At 49.0% G+C, this 16,859-nt stretch overlaps 2 protein-coding genes across 2 annotated transcripts in view; both read left to right on the forward strand.

Moving 5' to 3' along the window:
- SNAPC4 (small nuclear RNA activating complex, polypeptide 4, 190kDa) overlaps positions 1-4,179 on the forward strand; it is a gene marked incomplete at its 5' end in the record, with an annotated part of 9,312 nt that extends 5,133 nt beyond the window's left edge. The window contains 3 exons of the mRNA XM_008941940.1: positions 118-145; positions 757-2,846; positions 4,060-4,179. Coding sequence (XP_008940188.1) covers positions 118-145; positions 757-2,846; positions 4,060-4,179 — 2,238 coding nt within the window. The remainder of the gene's footprint in view (positions 1-117; positions 146-756; positions 2,847-4,059) is intronic.
- Positions 4,180-8,867: 4,688 nt separating this feature from the next.
- Positions 8,868-16,456, forward strand: CARD9 (caspase recruitment domain family, member 9). Its single transcript, XM_008941941.1, has 10 exons — positions 8,868-9,057; positions 10,061-10,198; positions 10,590-10,915; positions 11,440-11,654; positions 11,848-11,959; positions 12,376-12,501; positions 12,624-12,815; positions 13,337-13,378; positions 15,415-15,497; positions 16,360-16,456. The coding sequence occupies exons 1-10, from the start codon at positions 8,874-8,876 to the stop codon at positions 16,454-16,456; spliced, it is 1,515 nt and encodes a 504-aa protein (XP_008940189.1). The 5' UTR covers positions 8,868-8,873.
- Positions 16,457-16,859: the final 403 nt, after the last annotated feature.

Genomic DNA, 16,859 nt, shown 5'->3' on the forward strand with positions numbered 1-16,859 from the left:
CTGGCTGTGGGGCCACTTGTAGAGGATGTTGGCAGATGTGGGTTTGATTCACATCTGTGCTGTTTTAATGATCTTTAGATATCTCAGAAATATAATTTCCTATCATTTTTTTGGCAGGCTTCCCAAAATACAGAGACTTCTTCAGGTACCTACCAGAACATTTATTTTTATGATGTGCAAGAACTTTCACTTAATTCATCACCGTTACGTTAATGACCAATTTAACTGGAGAACTTTCAGAACAAAACTGCATTGTCATGCTCACTTTTGCTAGCTCCTGGATATTTTAAGTATTGATTATTGACTAAATAATTGGTAAGGACTGGAAATAATGCTGAAGGGCTGGGAGACCAATGGCACAGGGCCACCAGTTGTGTGGATTGTCACTGTCAGGAGACTCTCCAGTGGGGTCCTGGCTGTAGGGGACGTGCTGGCACTGGCCAAAACCCCAGTTGGTTGTTGCCATCCTGGCTGGTGTGAAGTGTCCATGTGTTGAGGTGCATTTTTAGCCCATTGGTGGTTTTTGAGGGAAATTGCTTCTTCCTGACACGTAGTAAGCTTGCTGCCTCAGAGTTAGCTGAAGGCTGTCAGGGCAGGGCTTGATGAAATCAAGACTCTAGTGTTGTAGGAATTCTCAAAAATGGGAGTTTTGCTGCTTCCCATGCAGGGTACTGGGCTCTTAATAGCTAAGGAATGTGGCTTTGAAAATTCTGTTCAATGTTTTAAGTTTATGTTTATTTTATTTCCCCTCTATAGGCAGTTCATCACAGTCTGGTACTCAGAGGAACTCCCAGAGGGGTGTACCAAGGAACCCTGTCAGGAAACCTGTCACCCTAAAAGCGAGGCAGGCCTCACCTGCTGGCCTGGAGAGCAACACTCCTGCCACCCACGGGACCCCTCCAGTCCAGCTGCAAAGGCAGAAGCCTAAAACTGTCTCAGAACTGCTGAGAGAGAAGCGGCTGAGGGAATCCAGGGCTAAGAAGGCCATGCAGAGGACAGTGTTTGTTGCCCCACAGATGCTGGTGTCGGGGCCTCTGATAATCCAGCAGCCTCCACAGCAAATCATTCCTTCTGTGCAAGCAGGGAGCAATCCTGTGGCCGTTGGTTGCACCACCAGCCAAGTACAGTGTGCACCAGCTCCACTGCCAGCGTTCCCTTCTGGTGCAGGTTCAGCTTCTACCACTGTTGTGCTGGAAAACCATTCCTCATCCGTGCCAGAAACTGGGGAAGGCTCTGGTTCCTCACAGGGGACAGAACTACAATCCAGTAAGGGACTGAAAGAGCAAGCTGTGGAGAGTAGCCCTCAAGGAGGGATTTCACCAGGCGTGAATCCAGAAAAGGCCCCAAATCAGGGAGCGTGCAATGGCCAGGTCCTACCTGGCAGCTCAGCTTCAGTAGTGTTGCAGAAACAAGCTTTTGTGCCCCATCAGATTACAGTGGTGCCTCTTGGCATCGAGTCTGGCACCAACAAATTGTCTCTTTCCACGCCAGTTACCTGTGAGCTGAATACTAACGGGCCACAACAGCAGCCAGTCAACCTGTTGCCTGCTCTCGTGCCTCCACAGACTGGTTCACATCTGCTTCCCAACAGCATCCTGCCTTTCACGTGGGTTGTAATGCCACAGGCTCTGCTCCCCACCATGGTACAGACTGTGGTGGGTGTCCCCCAGGGACTGCCAGCTGCTGCTGTAGGAAGTCCATGCCAGACAGCTGTGATGTCCAGTGGCAGTGTCTCTAGCTTGGGAGCACCTCCTGGAGCAGCTGGGGCAAATACACCCCACCCCAGCAGCACAGAGACCAAGGCACCAAGTGCCCAGTTGGCAGGAGCACCTTCAGGGCAGCCAGCCAAGCAGTCCACAGTTCTCTCACCTGTGACCTCAGCCACTCCTGGGTGCACAACATCCAGTGTCTCTTCTGCAGTGCCTGCATGTTCAGACAGCTCCAAGGCTTCTGACCCCTCTGCAGCTCAGGCTGCTCCTCCACTGGAGGCACCAGCCCCAAGTGCTGTGCTGCCACCCCAACCCCAGCTACCTGCAGCCACTCAAGGGGCTGATGCCCAGCACACCTCGGGTCTCACTAGCCTGGGGAAGAGCCACCACTCCAGTGCAGCAAATGGACCTTCCAGTCCAGGCATCACCACGACAGGGGTTGTGCCCCAGCCGGGAGATCCAGTGCCCCACAACAGCCCGAGGGACTCCGACTGTGTTGCAGCAGCAGCATCAAAGAACAGACCTATTGCCTCCAAACCCCTGCCAGCACAGCCTGCCGACAGTCCAGCCCAGCCACCCCCTGCCAGTGCAGAGAAGAACCTGCTGGACTTCAGCCTCATTTCCCTGGAGGATGAGGAGCAAGTGAAGGAGTGGCTGAATGGGAAACGAGGGGTTCACGTACCGTCGCTGCAAACCAGGTTGCCTTATTTGCCACCTTTTCTGTGCAACTTAAAAGCCCTCTCGAAGCTCCTCCTGCAGAAGGCAGCTCTGGAGGAGCAGGCAGTGTCTCTCCTGCCTTCTGAGGCCAGGCAGGGCGAGGGCAGTGGGGCCACTCTGCGTGCCATCGGGGAGCTGGTGCAGCAGGAGCTCGGCGAGAACCCCGCCTACCTCCTACTGAAAGCCAGATTCCTAGCAGCCTTCACACTGCCAGCTGTACTGGCAACTCTGCCTCCTCCAAAAGTGACAACAACTCTGTCAGCCAGCAGGAAGCAATATGAAGAGAGTGACGAAGAGGAGTGGCAGAGTGAGAAGGAAGTGTCTGAGGAAGAGGGGGGTGAGAAGGAATTAACACCCGTACGCTTGGATGGGGCAGTTGGCGGTGAGCCTGGAGATGAAGATGCTGATTTACTAAATCAGGTAAAATAGAGGTGCCAGGGACTAAAAGCAGAAAGTTACCACCAGCTAAATATTGCCCTGGAACCCAGGGTGAAACTTACACCATTCTTAAGTGTGGTGGAAACGTGGGCCTTTGGAACAAGCCTGGAGGTGGTTGAACAGAAAGCTGTCTGGCTGGGAGCCCTTAGTCCTCCCAAGGGTAGAGGTCTGTGGTTTACATAGCACATTAAACTCAACATGATACTTCCCAGAAGTGGGTGTCAAAGCTCCCTTCCTCTTGCAGTCTATAATCTGCCACGCTGACCCTTGTTTCTTTGAAATTGGGCACTTCTGGTTTGTTCCATGTGTCCTTTAAACCCCAGTAATACTGGGGGAATTGTGTTCTTTTTGCTCTATTGCCATTGGAGGTCTTTCTCCCAAATTGTTTCATGTGACCAGAGATTATTAGAGGCTATAGATCAATATAAACCATAATGTGAACCTAAAATCAGTCTCTGATTTTTAGGCTAAACTCCTTACTGCCCAGCTCAGACTTGGGTTTCAATTCATTGTGGCTCCAGAATAAACAAACAAAACAGTAGTGAAGGTGAATAAACAAGGTAAATGTCCCTTTCTACAGAAAGATTGCAAAGCTGCTGGAAAACCTGAGCTTTCCCATAGTAAAAACCAGCAGTTATCTTTCTGCTCTGGCTCTGACTTTGGGTCTGGGCTGAGTTCAGTGTGGTTTGAACTGTGAGCAGTTGGTCCAAAAATCACCAGCCATTCCTCACTGCCAACATCTCTCCTGGGTCATCTTCCACCAGGCTCCCTGCCACTCCTTTTATTAACACCGAGTTGTTCTCCTGGTGTTTTTCAGTGAAAAGTTTGTGGTAGGGGTGTGTTTTGGGAGAAATCAAAATTTTGTGTTGACCTGTGTTGTCTGGGGCACTGTCTGGCTCCAGCAGTGAAAGCTGAAGCATCACTTCTGGCAGGGGCACAAATGATTGTGCCCAGACAGAAACTGCAGCAGGAAGAAATGCCAGTGTTGGCTGAAGGGTTTGCTCTGAAAATGCTCTGTGCTTGCTGTGACATTGGTGATGGAACGTGGTTGTGCCATCCTTAATTCTGAAGGTGAGTGGAAGATTGTTTTGGAAAAACTTGCTGAGCTCTTCTAAATGAGAAGATAGCTGAGGGGGTTCTTTTGCAATGACAGCAGGTCTCCTGGTGGTGAGAGTCTCTTCTGGTTGTGTTGCAGGGCCTGGGAGCTGCAGAGGAGGCTGCACAGCCTGACTTGGACTCCTGCACTGCTGGGGCTGACGCCAGCGCTCCGCCAGTCAGGAGAAGTGCCCGCTTCAGGAAGAGGAGGAGGATGTGAGAAGGAAATCTGTTAGTAGCTACTCAATGTGTCTTGTATTTCTTGCCTGAGAAGAGAACCTGAAGTGCATTTGTCTGTGGTGCAGCTTAGACAATGAATCATGACCCTGGGAAAGGATTGAAATGATCTTTGTTCCTGTAGGACACAGAGTTCTGCAGTCACCCATTAATCACAGACTGAGGCTAGTGCTTTGACTTTCACAGACAGGGAAAGTTGATGTCTGCATGATAAAATTATATACAAAAGTCATAAAGTTCAAACATTTGGCAGCCTTTTAGTCTGTGCTATTGCCTACTGGTATTATCCCTGGTTGGCAGCACTCTGCTGGCTTGGCTGCTACAGTGAGAGGGTCACAAATCGGTGGGACAGGAAAACTTGGGCAGGTATTGCTGAAGGGGGAGGGTTTGTGTGTGTGAGTGCTGAACACTGGCAGCAGAAGCTGAAGCTGATCCTTGCTACAGTTCCAGCAGGCTGGTGGTGAGATGTTCGTGCTCAGGGTTGTCAGGCAATCCTCTAGATCCTGGGCAGGCAGCAGTAGCTCTTTGTGTGGTTTGTGCTCTGTAGCCAAGCTTGTGAGTCTTGAAGAACTTACAGCTAGTGGGAAGCTGAGGCTTGAGACCTGTGGGCACTTCATTGGAGCTTGTCTTTAACATGCCATCTTTGAACAGCTCCTTGGGTTTTTTTCCCCCCTACATGGCTTCATTTCACTATATGTATAACAGGACATTTTCTATAGGGTACAAATATGTGGTGTTGTAATATCTGTGGAGGCTTTGGGTGAAACAGCCTTTAATGAACATGAGCAGTGTTTGATTCACATGGTTGTCAGATGGGAATGTTTGGGTGTTTTCTTTGAAATTGGTTTTAGGAACTCCAGAAGGGCAGCTTCCCTTTAAAGATGCTGTGGCTAATGGGACTTGTGTGTGCTTTGTTACAGGAGTCACTTCAATGAGGTCAGCCTTCCTACATGGCAGTAGGAGACACTCTTTGCACTATTCACTTCTAACACTTCCAACAAACTGACCAGATGGACCTGGGGAGGAGAGGAGAAGGGCTGGACTGGTTTTCCATCACCTGACAGAGGCTGCTGCTTTAGACAAGTTACAGATAATGAAACAAAACAGCTGGAGGGAAGTCCTTCAGAGCAGAGCAATTCTGTTCTCTCTCAAACCAGCCCCTGTTGTCAGTGCCATGGGGGAAGATTGCTGGAGATCTGGGGAAGATTGCTGGAGATCTGGGGAAACCAGCAATTACAGTTATTTATTTCCTTTTTTGGGTCAATCCCTATTTATGTGAATGTTTGCCCATGTTCAGAATATGTTGTTCATTGGGTGTTTTTTTAGTGCTGTGACAGTGGTTTTGCTTGACAGCTAACTGACTGAATACTGCTGAATAAGCAGCAGATTAATTTTGTATCAAAATGAGTCTCGAGTATTTGTTGAAATACAGATGTTTTATTTTTCTCACTTAAAAATTACTGATTTATTCTGTGTGGGGTTTTTTTCCTGGTAAATAGTGCTTTTAATAATGTGTGTATGAGCATGATTGCTAATGAGAAAAATGGAAGTTTGCAAGCTGCATGAAAACCAGAGAGAATGAGGCAGATGAATATGCATGTGGCTGTAACTGCAGGATTGAATGAGGCTCCTTGATTCTTCCACAGCCTGCCCCATACAGACATTAGCAAATCCCTTAATAAAAACATGCTCCTTCATTCATAAACCAGCAATTTCTGTCTTACAGAGAGGTGCAGGGCTGGCTGAGTCAAAGCTGATGAAATCTGGTAGGAAAGCACTGCAGAAAGCTTCATCCCACTGCACAGGCTGAGCTGCCCGGGAGGGTGGTGGTGAGTCTGGAGCACAGAGAGGTGCAGCTCTCCTAGAGCTGGCTCAGGGGGACAGGGGCCACCCAGTGTCACCAGGACTGGGTGTCAAGACATTATGGAGAAGACAGAATGATTTTGAAATGCCTTTCCTCATTTGGTGTACTCTATTTTGGGTAAGCCAGTACAGAAAACATTTTTCCAAGAACTCAGCTGTGCCCTATGGTTCTGTCTGCTCACCACAGGACTGTCACCGTGAGGCACTGGTAGTAAATCTGTGCTCTGGATGATTGTTCTCCTTTGCAGATGCTGCTCAAGGGATGCCCTTGTAATACTGCTTGTGGAATAGCTGTGTAACTATAAGAAGAAGCTGCCTTTGTTCTTTTTCAGGACTGAACTGATCTGTTGCGATAGAACAAAACCTAGATTAGGTCAATTAGCAGACATTCTGATTACCTTCAGCAAGGACATAGCTCATAGAGGTACCTTTTTTTAGTGCATAGCTAATTTAGTGCCTAATGAAGCACAGGCTTAAATAATCTCTGAGCATCTCTGCCCCACTCCTAATGATAACATGGAGAAAGTCTCCAGAAACTTAGAAAGCAGAACAAAGAGGAGAGTGGGAAGCTAATGGGAAAATGTGTCATGCTGCCATGGTATCAGAGCAAGCACGTTCTCAAGACTTTTCAAAGTCTGTTTTAAGACTGTTAGTGAGTTCTTGTTGCAGTTCTAGGACTGGGGGGAGGCGTGGAGGCAGTCAAAGGTATGATGTTGATGCTTAATATCACAATGCTGCTTGCTGTGCTGCTCTAATTGCTGTTAGAGCCACAGCCTGTAATTTGGGAATCGTGAGTTATGTTCCTTGCTTTGCCAAGATTTGACTCTCTTTCCCTCAAGATACTGACTTGTCATAATTATGCTTGAAGCTTAAGGACATCCAAAATTAGAGGCATCATCATAGAAATCATCCTTTTCAGCTGAACTCTAAACCAAAAAGAATTTTTGTTGCCACCTGCTCTCCTCTGCAAAGATGTTCTCAGCAGCTGAAGGGCCATTGGAAGAGCCTCTTTCTTCTAACTCTGTCACTCGTTTTGTCCCCTGAGATCAGCTGGACAGACCTATATCTGTGACCTTCACTCTTTTCAGACTTTCTCACCACTACACAAAGAAACTTTCTGGACCCTTGCTGGTGGGTCAGTGGCACAGATTGGAAAACAAAGCCAAAAATGAGTCTAGAATCACTGCAGATGTGACGCTGCTGACTCACAATGTGACCAGTGTTTCTCTCTTCCCCCACCCCCCATTCTGGCTTCCCCCTTTTTATTTAAATACATTTTTTCTTCCCTTCCCTTTCCTGTCTCAGAGTACAGATGAGCAGTTTCCCCTTTTCTCAGACCAGTTTTGTTCCTGGAATGATCTTTGCTCTAGCCAGAACAGAAAGGGAGGCTGCATCCTAGACAAGTTTTCTCAGAGGTGGGACACAGACTGCACAGGCTCAGGTTAGTCCAGATAATGCAGAATGGTTTATATTAACAGAGAAAGTGTCTCTTTGCCAGCTCTGAGGTACAAATGGGGTGTTTATCCACAGGGGAGTGCATTTCTTGGGATCTGCTGGGGGCTGGTTGGACGTCAGGCAGAGCAGACTATTTTCTCCATGATAAGTAATTACTAGTTCTGTGTCAGTCTTGCTCATGAAAGTTAACTGACAGCATAATGTTTAAAAAGTATGTGCTGAAGATGTTTGAGTTTTTGTGCTGGAGCAGAAAAACATTGAAGGATTGAGATGACCTTGGAGAGAGATGCAGTAAGATGTGTGTGAAATCCCAGCCCCTGTGTGGCTGCTGATGATCAGAACTCTGTTCCCACCCTCCCTCCCCCCAAATAAGACGACTGAAAACATGACTAGTGAGGTTTCTGGCAGCCTCCCTGAGCCACTGGAAGTGAACAGCCCTTCTTTGCACATGGATAAAGTCCTGCCTGCAGAAAACCAGCTTTTATATTGTGACAGCAGAGTGCAGTTAAAGCAGGGTTTTCACAGGGGCTTCTGTGGGTGTTCAAATTTGGTGATTGTGTGGTCAGAGAGAAGAGGGGAATCTCTCAAATGCTGGCAAGTGGAGGAGGAAGAGTATGAACTGTTTATAACAGAGAAGCTGCAGCTGATTAGGAGAGCTTTAAAGAGGTTTTCACTTCTTCAAAGGATGCTTAGTTTCTAATTGGAAAGTTTGAGTTTGCCATCAGCTTCTCCTAGGTTGTGTCTCACCCTTTTTGCATTGTTTGTGGGGTTTAAAGACTTATTTCTAAGCATAGCTGAGCATCTGGAGAACCCAAGGTGAAGTCAGGGAGATCTGACAGCACCTTCTTGGGGTACGCTGGGCATCTACAGTTGGGTTTTCCTCTGCTCATGAGGCTCTCCATCACTTGCCTGTAGCCAGTGGGCCTCTTGCTAAATAGTTTCACTTTCCTCATGCTGTGAGGTGTGGGAGATGCTCAGCTGGTTGGAGGGAGGTCACCAAGCTCTGGTGACTTCTGCATTCTCAGAATTTTAGGCTAGCTCCCCCTCACGTGTGCGTCAGCAGCGCTGGCCTCAGCCTCACTGCTGCTGAGCTCTCCAGCCTGGTTCCACTCTCCCTGCAGGGACAGCTGTGGCACGTCCCTCTGTTCTGCAGGGGATTTGCAAGTGCTGAGTTAAACACCATGTAGGAGACACGTTTTTGTACCTAAAAGACACTTTTCCACTCATGGTCTGTTAACCTACTCGATTTCACCACACCCTCCCCATTACTCCTGGAGGCTTAGAGGGTGCTTGTTTGTTTTCTGGGTTTGTTTTTCAAGACAGGACAGCAGTGCTCACTAACACTTCTTGCTCACCAACATGTTGGAAGAAGATAACGATGAGACCTGTTGGAATCAGCTGGAAGACTTCAGGGTGAAGCTGATCTCTGTGATAGATCCTTCCCGTATCACCCCCTACCTGCGCCAGTGCAAAGTCATCACCCATGATGATGAGGAACAAGTCCTCAACGACCCCAGCCTGGTCATGCGCAAGAGGAAGGCAGGTGGGTGAGCCCTGCAGCTCTGTAGATGCTCCTGTGGTCTGTGGGCTCTTGGGAGGACTGGGTCTGAGGGCATCCCTTCTGAGTTCCCATCTGCCTGCACTGAGGCACAAGGTGTGCAGCCCCTGCCCCCTTCCTCTCCCCAGGACGTCGCTGAGAAGGAATGGAGATGGATGTGGGCTCCAGGTGGATGAGCCTCTAGCTCTGTAGATGCTCCTGTGGGCTCTCAGGAGGAGATAAACAGTGCTAACGGGCTGGGTCTGAGGGCATCACTTCTGAGTTCCCATCTGCCTGCACTGAGGCACAAGGTGTGCAGCCCCTGCCCCCTTGGAGATGGATCTCTGTGCCCAGGAAAGGCTGAGAGCCCTGGGGCTGTTCAGCCTGGAGAGGAGAAGACTCAGAGGGGATCTGATCAATGCTGATCAGGAGCTAAAGGGTGGGGTGCAGAGAAGATGGGGGCAGACTCTTGTCAGTGGTGCCCAGCAACAGGACAAGGAGCAATGGGCACAAACTGGAACCCAGGAGGTTCCATCTGTGCAGGAGGAAAAGCTTCTTTCTAATGAGGGTGCCAGAGCCCTTCTAGTCCATGCTCTCTTAGGCTTATCTCCATTACCTCTCCAGTTTACATGCAGTGTTCTTACACTAAAGGACTTTTTTCCTGTATTTGTCTCTGGTATTTGGAAGTGGAGCCTCGAGCTGCAGAAGCTGTCATGGTGCTTTGTTTTAACTTAGCAGTCTGTAATGATCAGCAGGACAACGTAAAGTGCTCTCCTGAGAGCTGCTTTTTGCCCCCACTCTAGTAGGAGCCAGGTGAGGGTCAAGTTTTAACTGTTCCTTCACAGCCAAAATACTTTTGTGTAGTTACTGGGCAGATGGCTTGGGACTGGGGGATTTGATCCCAGGGACTTTAATCTGCATGTGGAGAAAGTGGAACAATTTTGGGGTTTTTATGTGAGAAATATGTAAAAAGATAAATGAATAGAATAGCCTGTTGCTGTTATTTCAGGTGTTCTTCTGGACATTCTTCAGCGGACAGGACACAAGGGCTTTGAGGCATTTCTGGAGAGTCTGGAGCTTTATTACCCACAACTGTATAAGAAAATAACTGGCAAGGAGCCCAGCAGGGTTTTCTCTATGATTATAGGTAATGTTTGTGTTTTTAAAGAGCATCTCTTCGTTTGGGGTTGCAGTGGAAGTTAAGGGGGGACTCACCTTTGCTTTGGGCTCCCCGCAGCGCCGATGGGTGCAGAGTCAAGAGTGTTCCTTGGCTTGCTCCCCTCCTGCTTCAGGAGGGTCCTGGCCAGAACAGCCCTGCTGGAGCCACAGGCTGGACCTGGGAGGGTTGAGGAGGAAGCAGAAGGGTCCATTCCTCCTTCTGCAGGTTGTGTCAGTGACACTGTGGTACAGAGAGGGGGGAACCAGCAGGGTGATTTATCACACGTGCCCTCAGGGCGACGACCCTGAGCTGCAGGGGGAGCACGTGGGAGCCTGTGCTCCGTGTGTCCCCGTGGAGCTGACACCTGCCCACCACACAGACACTGCGGGGGAGTCGGGGCTGAGCCAGCTCCTGATGAACGAGATCATGAAGCTGCAGAGCAGCATGCAGGAGGAGCGGCGCAAGGCCCAGGAGCTCGCCGTGTGGCTGCACACCAAGGAGGACACCATCAGGGAGATGTGGGTGAGGGACAGCCTGCTCCGCAAGCACCAGGAGAGGGCACAGAAGATGAAGGAGGAGAGGGACAGCCTGAGCAAGGAGCTGAGGAAGTGCAAGGACGAGAACTACAACCTGGCAATGAGCTTTGCCAAACAGAGCGAGGAGAAGAGCGCGGCCCTCATGAAGAACCGGGACCTGATGCTCGAGGTCGGTCACCCTTTTCTAAAGCTTCTCCCTTCTTACCTGCTCCCTGCAAGGCTGTGCCGTGCACCACACCTGTCTTTGTCCAGGACAGTCTGCACAAGTCCAACATGAAGTTCTGTGCATCTTCTTTTGGACAATTTTAAGACTCAGCTGGACAAGGTGCTGGGCTTTCTTATCTAGGTCGTGCTTTTCCCAAGAAGGGTTGGGCCAGGTGATCCCTGAGGTCCCCTCCAACGTGGTATTCTATGGTTCTCTAGCAGGTGGCATGTCTTGGTGGTCCCTAGCTCAGCCCAGTAGGCCCATATATTACAAGTTATGCTGTGAAGAATGAACAATTTTCCCCTCATTCATGACTGGGCCCTTTCACAGGAGTGACCTGGTCTCTCCATTTAGCACACGGGCAGGACTGTGGTGCCCTGAGGAAAACAAAGCTGAGGAGAAACTTACCCCGTGTTTGTCTGGGGAATGGAGTGAGAACTGCTTTGGAATGTCTCTTCCTTACTGATGAGCTCTGAACTTTCCTGTAGATTGACCACTTGAAGCACAGCCTCATGAAGGCTGAGGATGACTGCAAACTGGAGCGTAAGCACACCATGAAGCTGAAGCACGCCATAGAGCAGCGTCCAAGCCATGAGGTGATGTGGGAGATCCAGCAGGAGAAGGAGTTGCTCTTGGCCAAGAATCAGGAGCTGGAGAACACTCTCCAGGTTGGTAGGGGTGGATGGATATGGACTCCTGAGAAGTGATTATCTGTAGCAGTGATGGGGCCACTCTGAAGGTTGTGTGGGTGAGCTGTGACCTTGTTCTCCCAAGCCAAAGAGCGCACGTAGGACTGTGGGGAGGAGAGTTAACGTGGAGTTAGCTGGTTGCTGTACCTCACTTTCTTTTGTCCAGCAGGTTGCCAGGGAACAGAATTTGGAGAAGAGCATCTCCAGTGAGACTCTGGAGAATGACTGTAGCCAGATCCTGGGGGAGCGCCAGGAGCTGCTGAACACCATCTACAGCCTTCGCAAGGAGCTGCGGCGGGCCCAGGCACTGCAAGACAAAGTAGGTGATGCAGACCCCTGCCGAGGGTCAGTGGGTGAGGTGGGCAGAGGCAGCACCTCCAGCACCTTGCCTGTGGAGCAGAGGAGCTGCTCAGCAGTGATCCTTGCTGCTCCTGCTCTCATGTCTATGTTACAGTTTGCTGACAAAAGGCACGCTGATATTGTAGCGTTTGGCAGCACTAATGGCTGTGTTAATTAACAGTCTCTGCCACAGCCTGGAGAGGAGTGGGAGCTTTTATGGTGATTGACAGCTCTGGTACACATCAATCCATCATGTTAGCTGCCTGTTGACCCACCTTCTGGTTGGCCTTGCCCCAGCTGAACACTGACCCTTGTGGAGGTCTGGCCGTAGCCATCTGTGGCACAGAGCAGAAGTGGCGAGTCGAGCTCAGGGTGCTTTGGACTTTATCTCCACAGCACGCAGAGGAAAGAGAGATGCTTGAACTACAGTGCATGTCTCTGAGGAAGGACTCTCAGATGTATAAAAGACGGATTGAAGCTGTCTTGCAGCAGATGGAGGAAGTGGCTTCAGAAAGAGACCAGGTGACAGAACACTCCTCTTGGAGCTGCCGCTAATCCCTGCCCTGCTGCTTGACGTGGGCAAACACTGTGACCCCGAGTGCACCCTTGTGTGACACACCAGAGCACACTGTCCCTTTCTCCAGGCACTCCTGACCCGGGAACAGTTCTATGTGCAGTACTCCAAGAACCTGGTGGAGAGGGACTCCTACCGCAAGCAGATTCGGGAGCTGGGCGAGCGCTGTGACGAAATGCAACTGCAACTCTTCCAAAAGGAGAGTCAGCTCCTGGCTACTGAAGCCAAGCTGAAAAGGCTGCAGCTGGAGCTGCCCATGCAGGTGTGTCTGTGGGGTGGTCATCTGAGTGGAGCTGGGTGTGGGCCTGAGCGTGGCTGCCCGAGGCCTTTGCCCCCAGCACTTTGATTTCAGCAGGGTGATTATTTCCCTGCAAACGCTGAAAATAATGAGAGTTGTGATGGTTCCTGTTACCTCACCCTGGTTCCAGGCGTGTGTGAGCTGGACTGATGCAAGCTGAGGCCTTTTGTGTTTGGAGGATGTCCAAAGATGAGGTGGTGTGTCCATCACCAAAGAGTGAACTCTCTTAGACACCGTGTTATGAGCCACTTGGATGAAATGGGAGCAGGGTGTAAGGGTGCTGAAGTTTCTGGAATGAAGTTAGATATACAAGGGCTTTTAATTACTGTGCTATCTGGTGTACTTTCTCCAGGTGGTCAGACAGGAGTGTGGGAGGGAGGAAGCCCAAACTTCTCTATTTTCTGGAGCTTTCAGTCTCCTTTATATCCCTGAATACCATGCCCTTGCTTATGAGGAATGATTAATTTATACTGGTTTTATTTCAGACCTCTGACCTGGACGATACCTCCTCCAGAGATTCCCAGGAAGTGAGTAGGGTGCCTTGTTTACCTTTTAATTTCTTTTGGGATGGTTTCAGATTCTTCACTTGTGCTCAGTCCCCCAAGTAACAGCACTTTTGAATCCATGGCTCAGGCTCATTTGGGTGATATCAAAAAGTACAGAGGCAGCAAAACAGGCCAGTGACAGAATCTCCCTGTGTCCTGAGGTTTCTAAGTGTAGGACACAGTTATGGCATTAGTCAGCAAGATTTGGTGAGTCTAAGCAAATCAGGGGAATTGAATTATTTTGAGTTGCTTCTAATTGTCTCTCTTGTGGGAGAAGAGGTGAAAATAAATCTTACCCTGGGGACATCTGTAGTGAAGAGTTTTCACTTATAACTTCAGTGTGGAAGCAATTGTCACATTGTCTGGAGGCTAAAAGTATAAATGAGGCCAAAGGAACTGGATCTATTCACGGAGGATAAATCCCTGAGTAGACCTGTTAACTTCTGGCTCAGTCTCCTGTTTTGCTGACAGCAAGAAGCACTAAGGAAATATTGGTTCTATGCATGGCTTGCTTCTTATAGTCCTCCACCTGCTGTGTGAGACAGAGTGAGGGGCAGTTCTCATGTTCTTGCTTTGTTTCTGTCCATAGCTTCCTCTGCATGGTCATCTAGATGAAGATACAGAACCAACTAAAAGTAAGACTTGTCTTGGGTAAACAGAGAGTAGAATTAATGAGAGGGCAGTCCAGTGTCTCAGAGGGGCAGGAAAAGACCTTCCTGGGGTTTATTTTTAGTGAAGAATAGGTAGTCTGACTGGGGCCACGCTTTGTGAGGGGTGCTTCTCAGTGGGGTGTGCTTGGCACTCTGAGTAAGACCTCCCAGAGCAGGTGCCCTGGCACCAGCTGCCTCACCTGTGAAAAGGAGAACATGAAAAGTTCCCAGATGCTGGGAACTCTGAATACTCATAAAGCTTTTTTGAGAGAAAAAGCTCCACAGGCTGTCTTGTTACTACATAGTCTCTGAAAGAGTCTCTCCTGTAGCTGAATGGCCTGGGAAAAGTCTTTTGTGGTTTTGTTTTTTTTTTTGAGGTCATCTGTCTACTGAATTTGTCCAGGAAAATGAATGTGGTGCCTTTGAGAAATAGCTCCTGGATGCCTCTTTTCCTCCCCATTCCTCTTGTATTTGTGGCAGAGCTTAGAACAAAACAAATGTCCTTCCACTTGAGCTGGACCATGTGGCTTTCTCCAGGGATTTTTCCCTCCACTCTTCCCTTTTATGTTGCAGGCTGTTTTCACAAAAGCAGAACCGTGTAGTTAGTGCTGTCACTGGTTCTGTTTCTGTGGCATCCCCGGTGGAAATGATTCAGCAGTGTGGAAAGGAATTCACAGATGCCTCTAAGAACTTGAAATTGTCTTTCAAAACCTGTTGAGAAAAGAAGGACACTTAGCACAGTGGAAGAAATACTCTGGATCTCCTGTGAGATCTCAATGATCTTTAATTCACTGGGGTGGGAGATTTTTCACAAAATGAGAAGTGACTCCTGCCTTGATCACAGGACTGAATCCTGAATGTTATGAGGCTTGGTTTCAGTTCTGCTGCTGACTCTGGGTAGCACTGGAGCTGTGACAGTACAACTGTTGCTGTTTGATGAACTGGGGGAGGGAGAAGTTACTTCACAATGGCAACCAGGACCAAAGCTGTGATTTTTCCTTCTCTTAGACGATTGCCCTGAAGGTCAAAACCAGCAATTCAGCACTCGAGAGAGCAGCCTGCCTCCAAAGCCACCCAGTGTAAGAGAATCTTTCTGGGCTCTTCTTCACCATAACTGGGGTTTGTGATCTTCAGTGTTCTTGTTCATGAGGGATTTACCAGGTTTAAGAAGTGTGTAAACAGATAAAGCTTTTCCAAACTCTGAGCACTCTGTGCAAAATTCCCCTTCCAAAAAGGGTGAGCTCTGAACAACAGAACGCTTCATGGTGGCCATCTGTGCATAGAAACATCTCCCAATTGCTTTCTGCCCTTCATCTCTGGATTCTGATGTTTTCCAGTTTAATATTGTGTGGATTTTTCTTTTTCCAGTTCAAGGAGTGTGGTTTAGCCAGTGAGGAGCTCGCAGAAAAGGAGAGGAGGAGGATGAAGGACTGCTTTGAGCGCTACCGAAGGTCTGGGCAGGAGACCTAAATTAGTTCTGCTTACTACCCATGTGACTTAACTGATCTGCTTGCTGTATGTATTTCTTCTTGCCTGTCCCTCCCCTGGCCTCAGGCTTGATTCATGGAGGGCATAAATTCCTTACAAACCTTCTCTCCAGAGGCTTATGCTTTGGTTGAGACCTCCTGGTTTAGTACCAGAGGTAGCCAGGGTAGCAATGATCACATTTGCTCTGGATGATGCAGATGGTTCCACAGCAGGGAGTGAAGAGTGCTCCAAAGAGTCACTAGTTTAATAAATTTGATAGATTTGATAGAAAACCATCTGACATTCACTGCCCATGTGCCAGACTGCTGACATTCAAGACCAAGCTCCCATAGCTGTGAGTGGGAGCAGATTTCCACCCTCCATCCTCTTCAGATCCTCCTGTTTGAAGGTCCATTCTCCAAATGCCTGGTGTCTTCACCAGTCGTGGTCTTTATGGAGCATGAGACCAATAAAGACCTTGTAAAACAGGGACCTTAATCCTAGCAGTAGATAGAAGTGCTCCTAATGGCAGGGTCAATGACTTCAGACTGCTGACAATTCTATTTTTATTAAAGAAAGGACTTTGGGTAGGATTTCTTGGCTTCTTCAACTGCACATCAATAATATACCACTTTTTAAGAAATGTGAGTGTCTTCATCAATTTAGATCACATCTCTTTACCCTGTACTTGCTTTTAGTGACAGCTTTACGTTGGGTGTGTGAGCAGTCAGTCCCCTCCAATTAAACACCAAGTGGATGGACCTCACCTCTGAACTCCCCAAAGCATTGAAATGCTACTTCTCTTAAGAAAACTTCTAAAACTGAACCATCTAGTCTTGTTTTCAGGAAAAGAGCGATGCGAAGGGCACCCAAGGGCCGTCCCCACGAGGCAGACTGGGAGAACACCAGCGGCAGCGACAACACCGACACCGAAGGCTCCTGAGCAGGGACCCGACCTGTGAGGGACACGCCGGCCTCAGCCAAGGGACACGCCAGCCTCGGCCATCTCCTCCCTGTTTCTCTCTCCATGGGCTGCTCAAGATTTTAAAACCCTCTGAAGAAACATTTATGAGACGTTTGTGTTTGTGACGGGGCAGGTTTTTTCAGCTCTGATGTCCTCTCGCCCATCTCTCTCTTTGAAACGCGGTGAGGCGAGAGGTGTGGATTAAAACGGCATTAAATATGAAATAATCGGGATTAAATATGAAATAATCGGGATTAAATCGTTGCGGGCCCTTGGTGGCCCTGCCCCTGCCCGTGCAGCGCTCACTCAGTGCCTGAGGCAGCCCAGGCTGAGCCACTTGCAGGCACGTCCCTGCTGAGAGACCGCTGCGGAGCCGGGGGAC

This window comes from Merops nubicus, unplaced genomic scaffold (genome assembly GCF_000691845.1).
Source record: "Merops nubicus isolate BGI_N331 unplaced genomic scaffold, ASM69184v1 scaffold34326, whole genome shotgun sequence".
NCBI lineage: Eukaryota > Metazoa > Chordata > Aves > Coraciiformes > Meropidae > Merops > Merops nubicus.

What these genes read in the sequence shown, in the direction of transcription:
- CARD9 (XM_008941941.1), top strand. Translation starts at nt 8,874, where the DNA reads ATGTTGGAAGAAGATAACGATGAGACCTGTTGGAATCAGCTGGAAGAC. An exon ending in TGGCTTCAGAAAGAGACCAG is followed by an intron (nt 12,502 to 12,623) that starts GTGACAGAACAC and finishes CCCTTTCTCCAG; the next exon opens with GCACTCCTGACCCGGGAACA. An exon ending in CCTCCAGAGATTCCCAGGAA is followed by an intron (nt 13,379 to 15,414) that starts GTGAGTAGGGTG and finishes TTCTTTTTCCAG; the next exon opens with TTCAAGGAGTGTGGTTTAGC.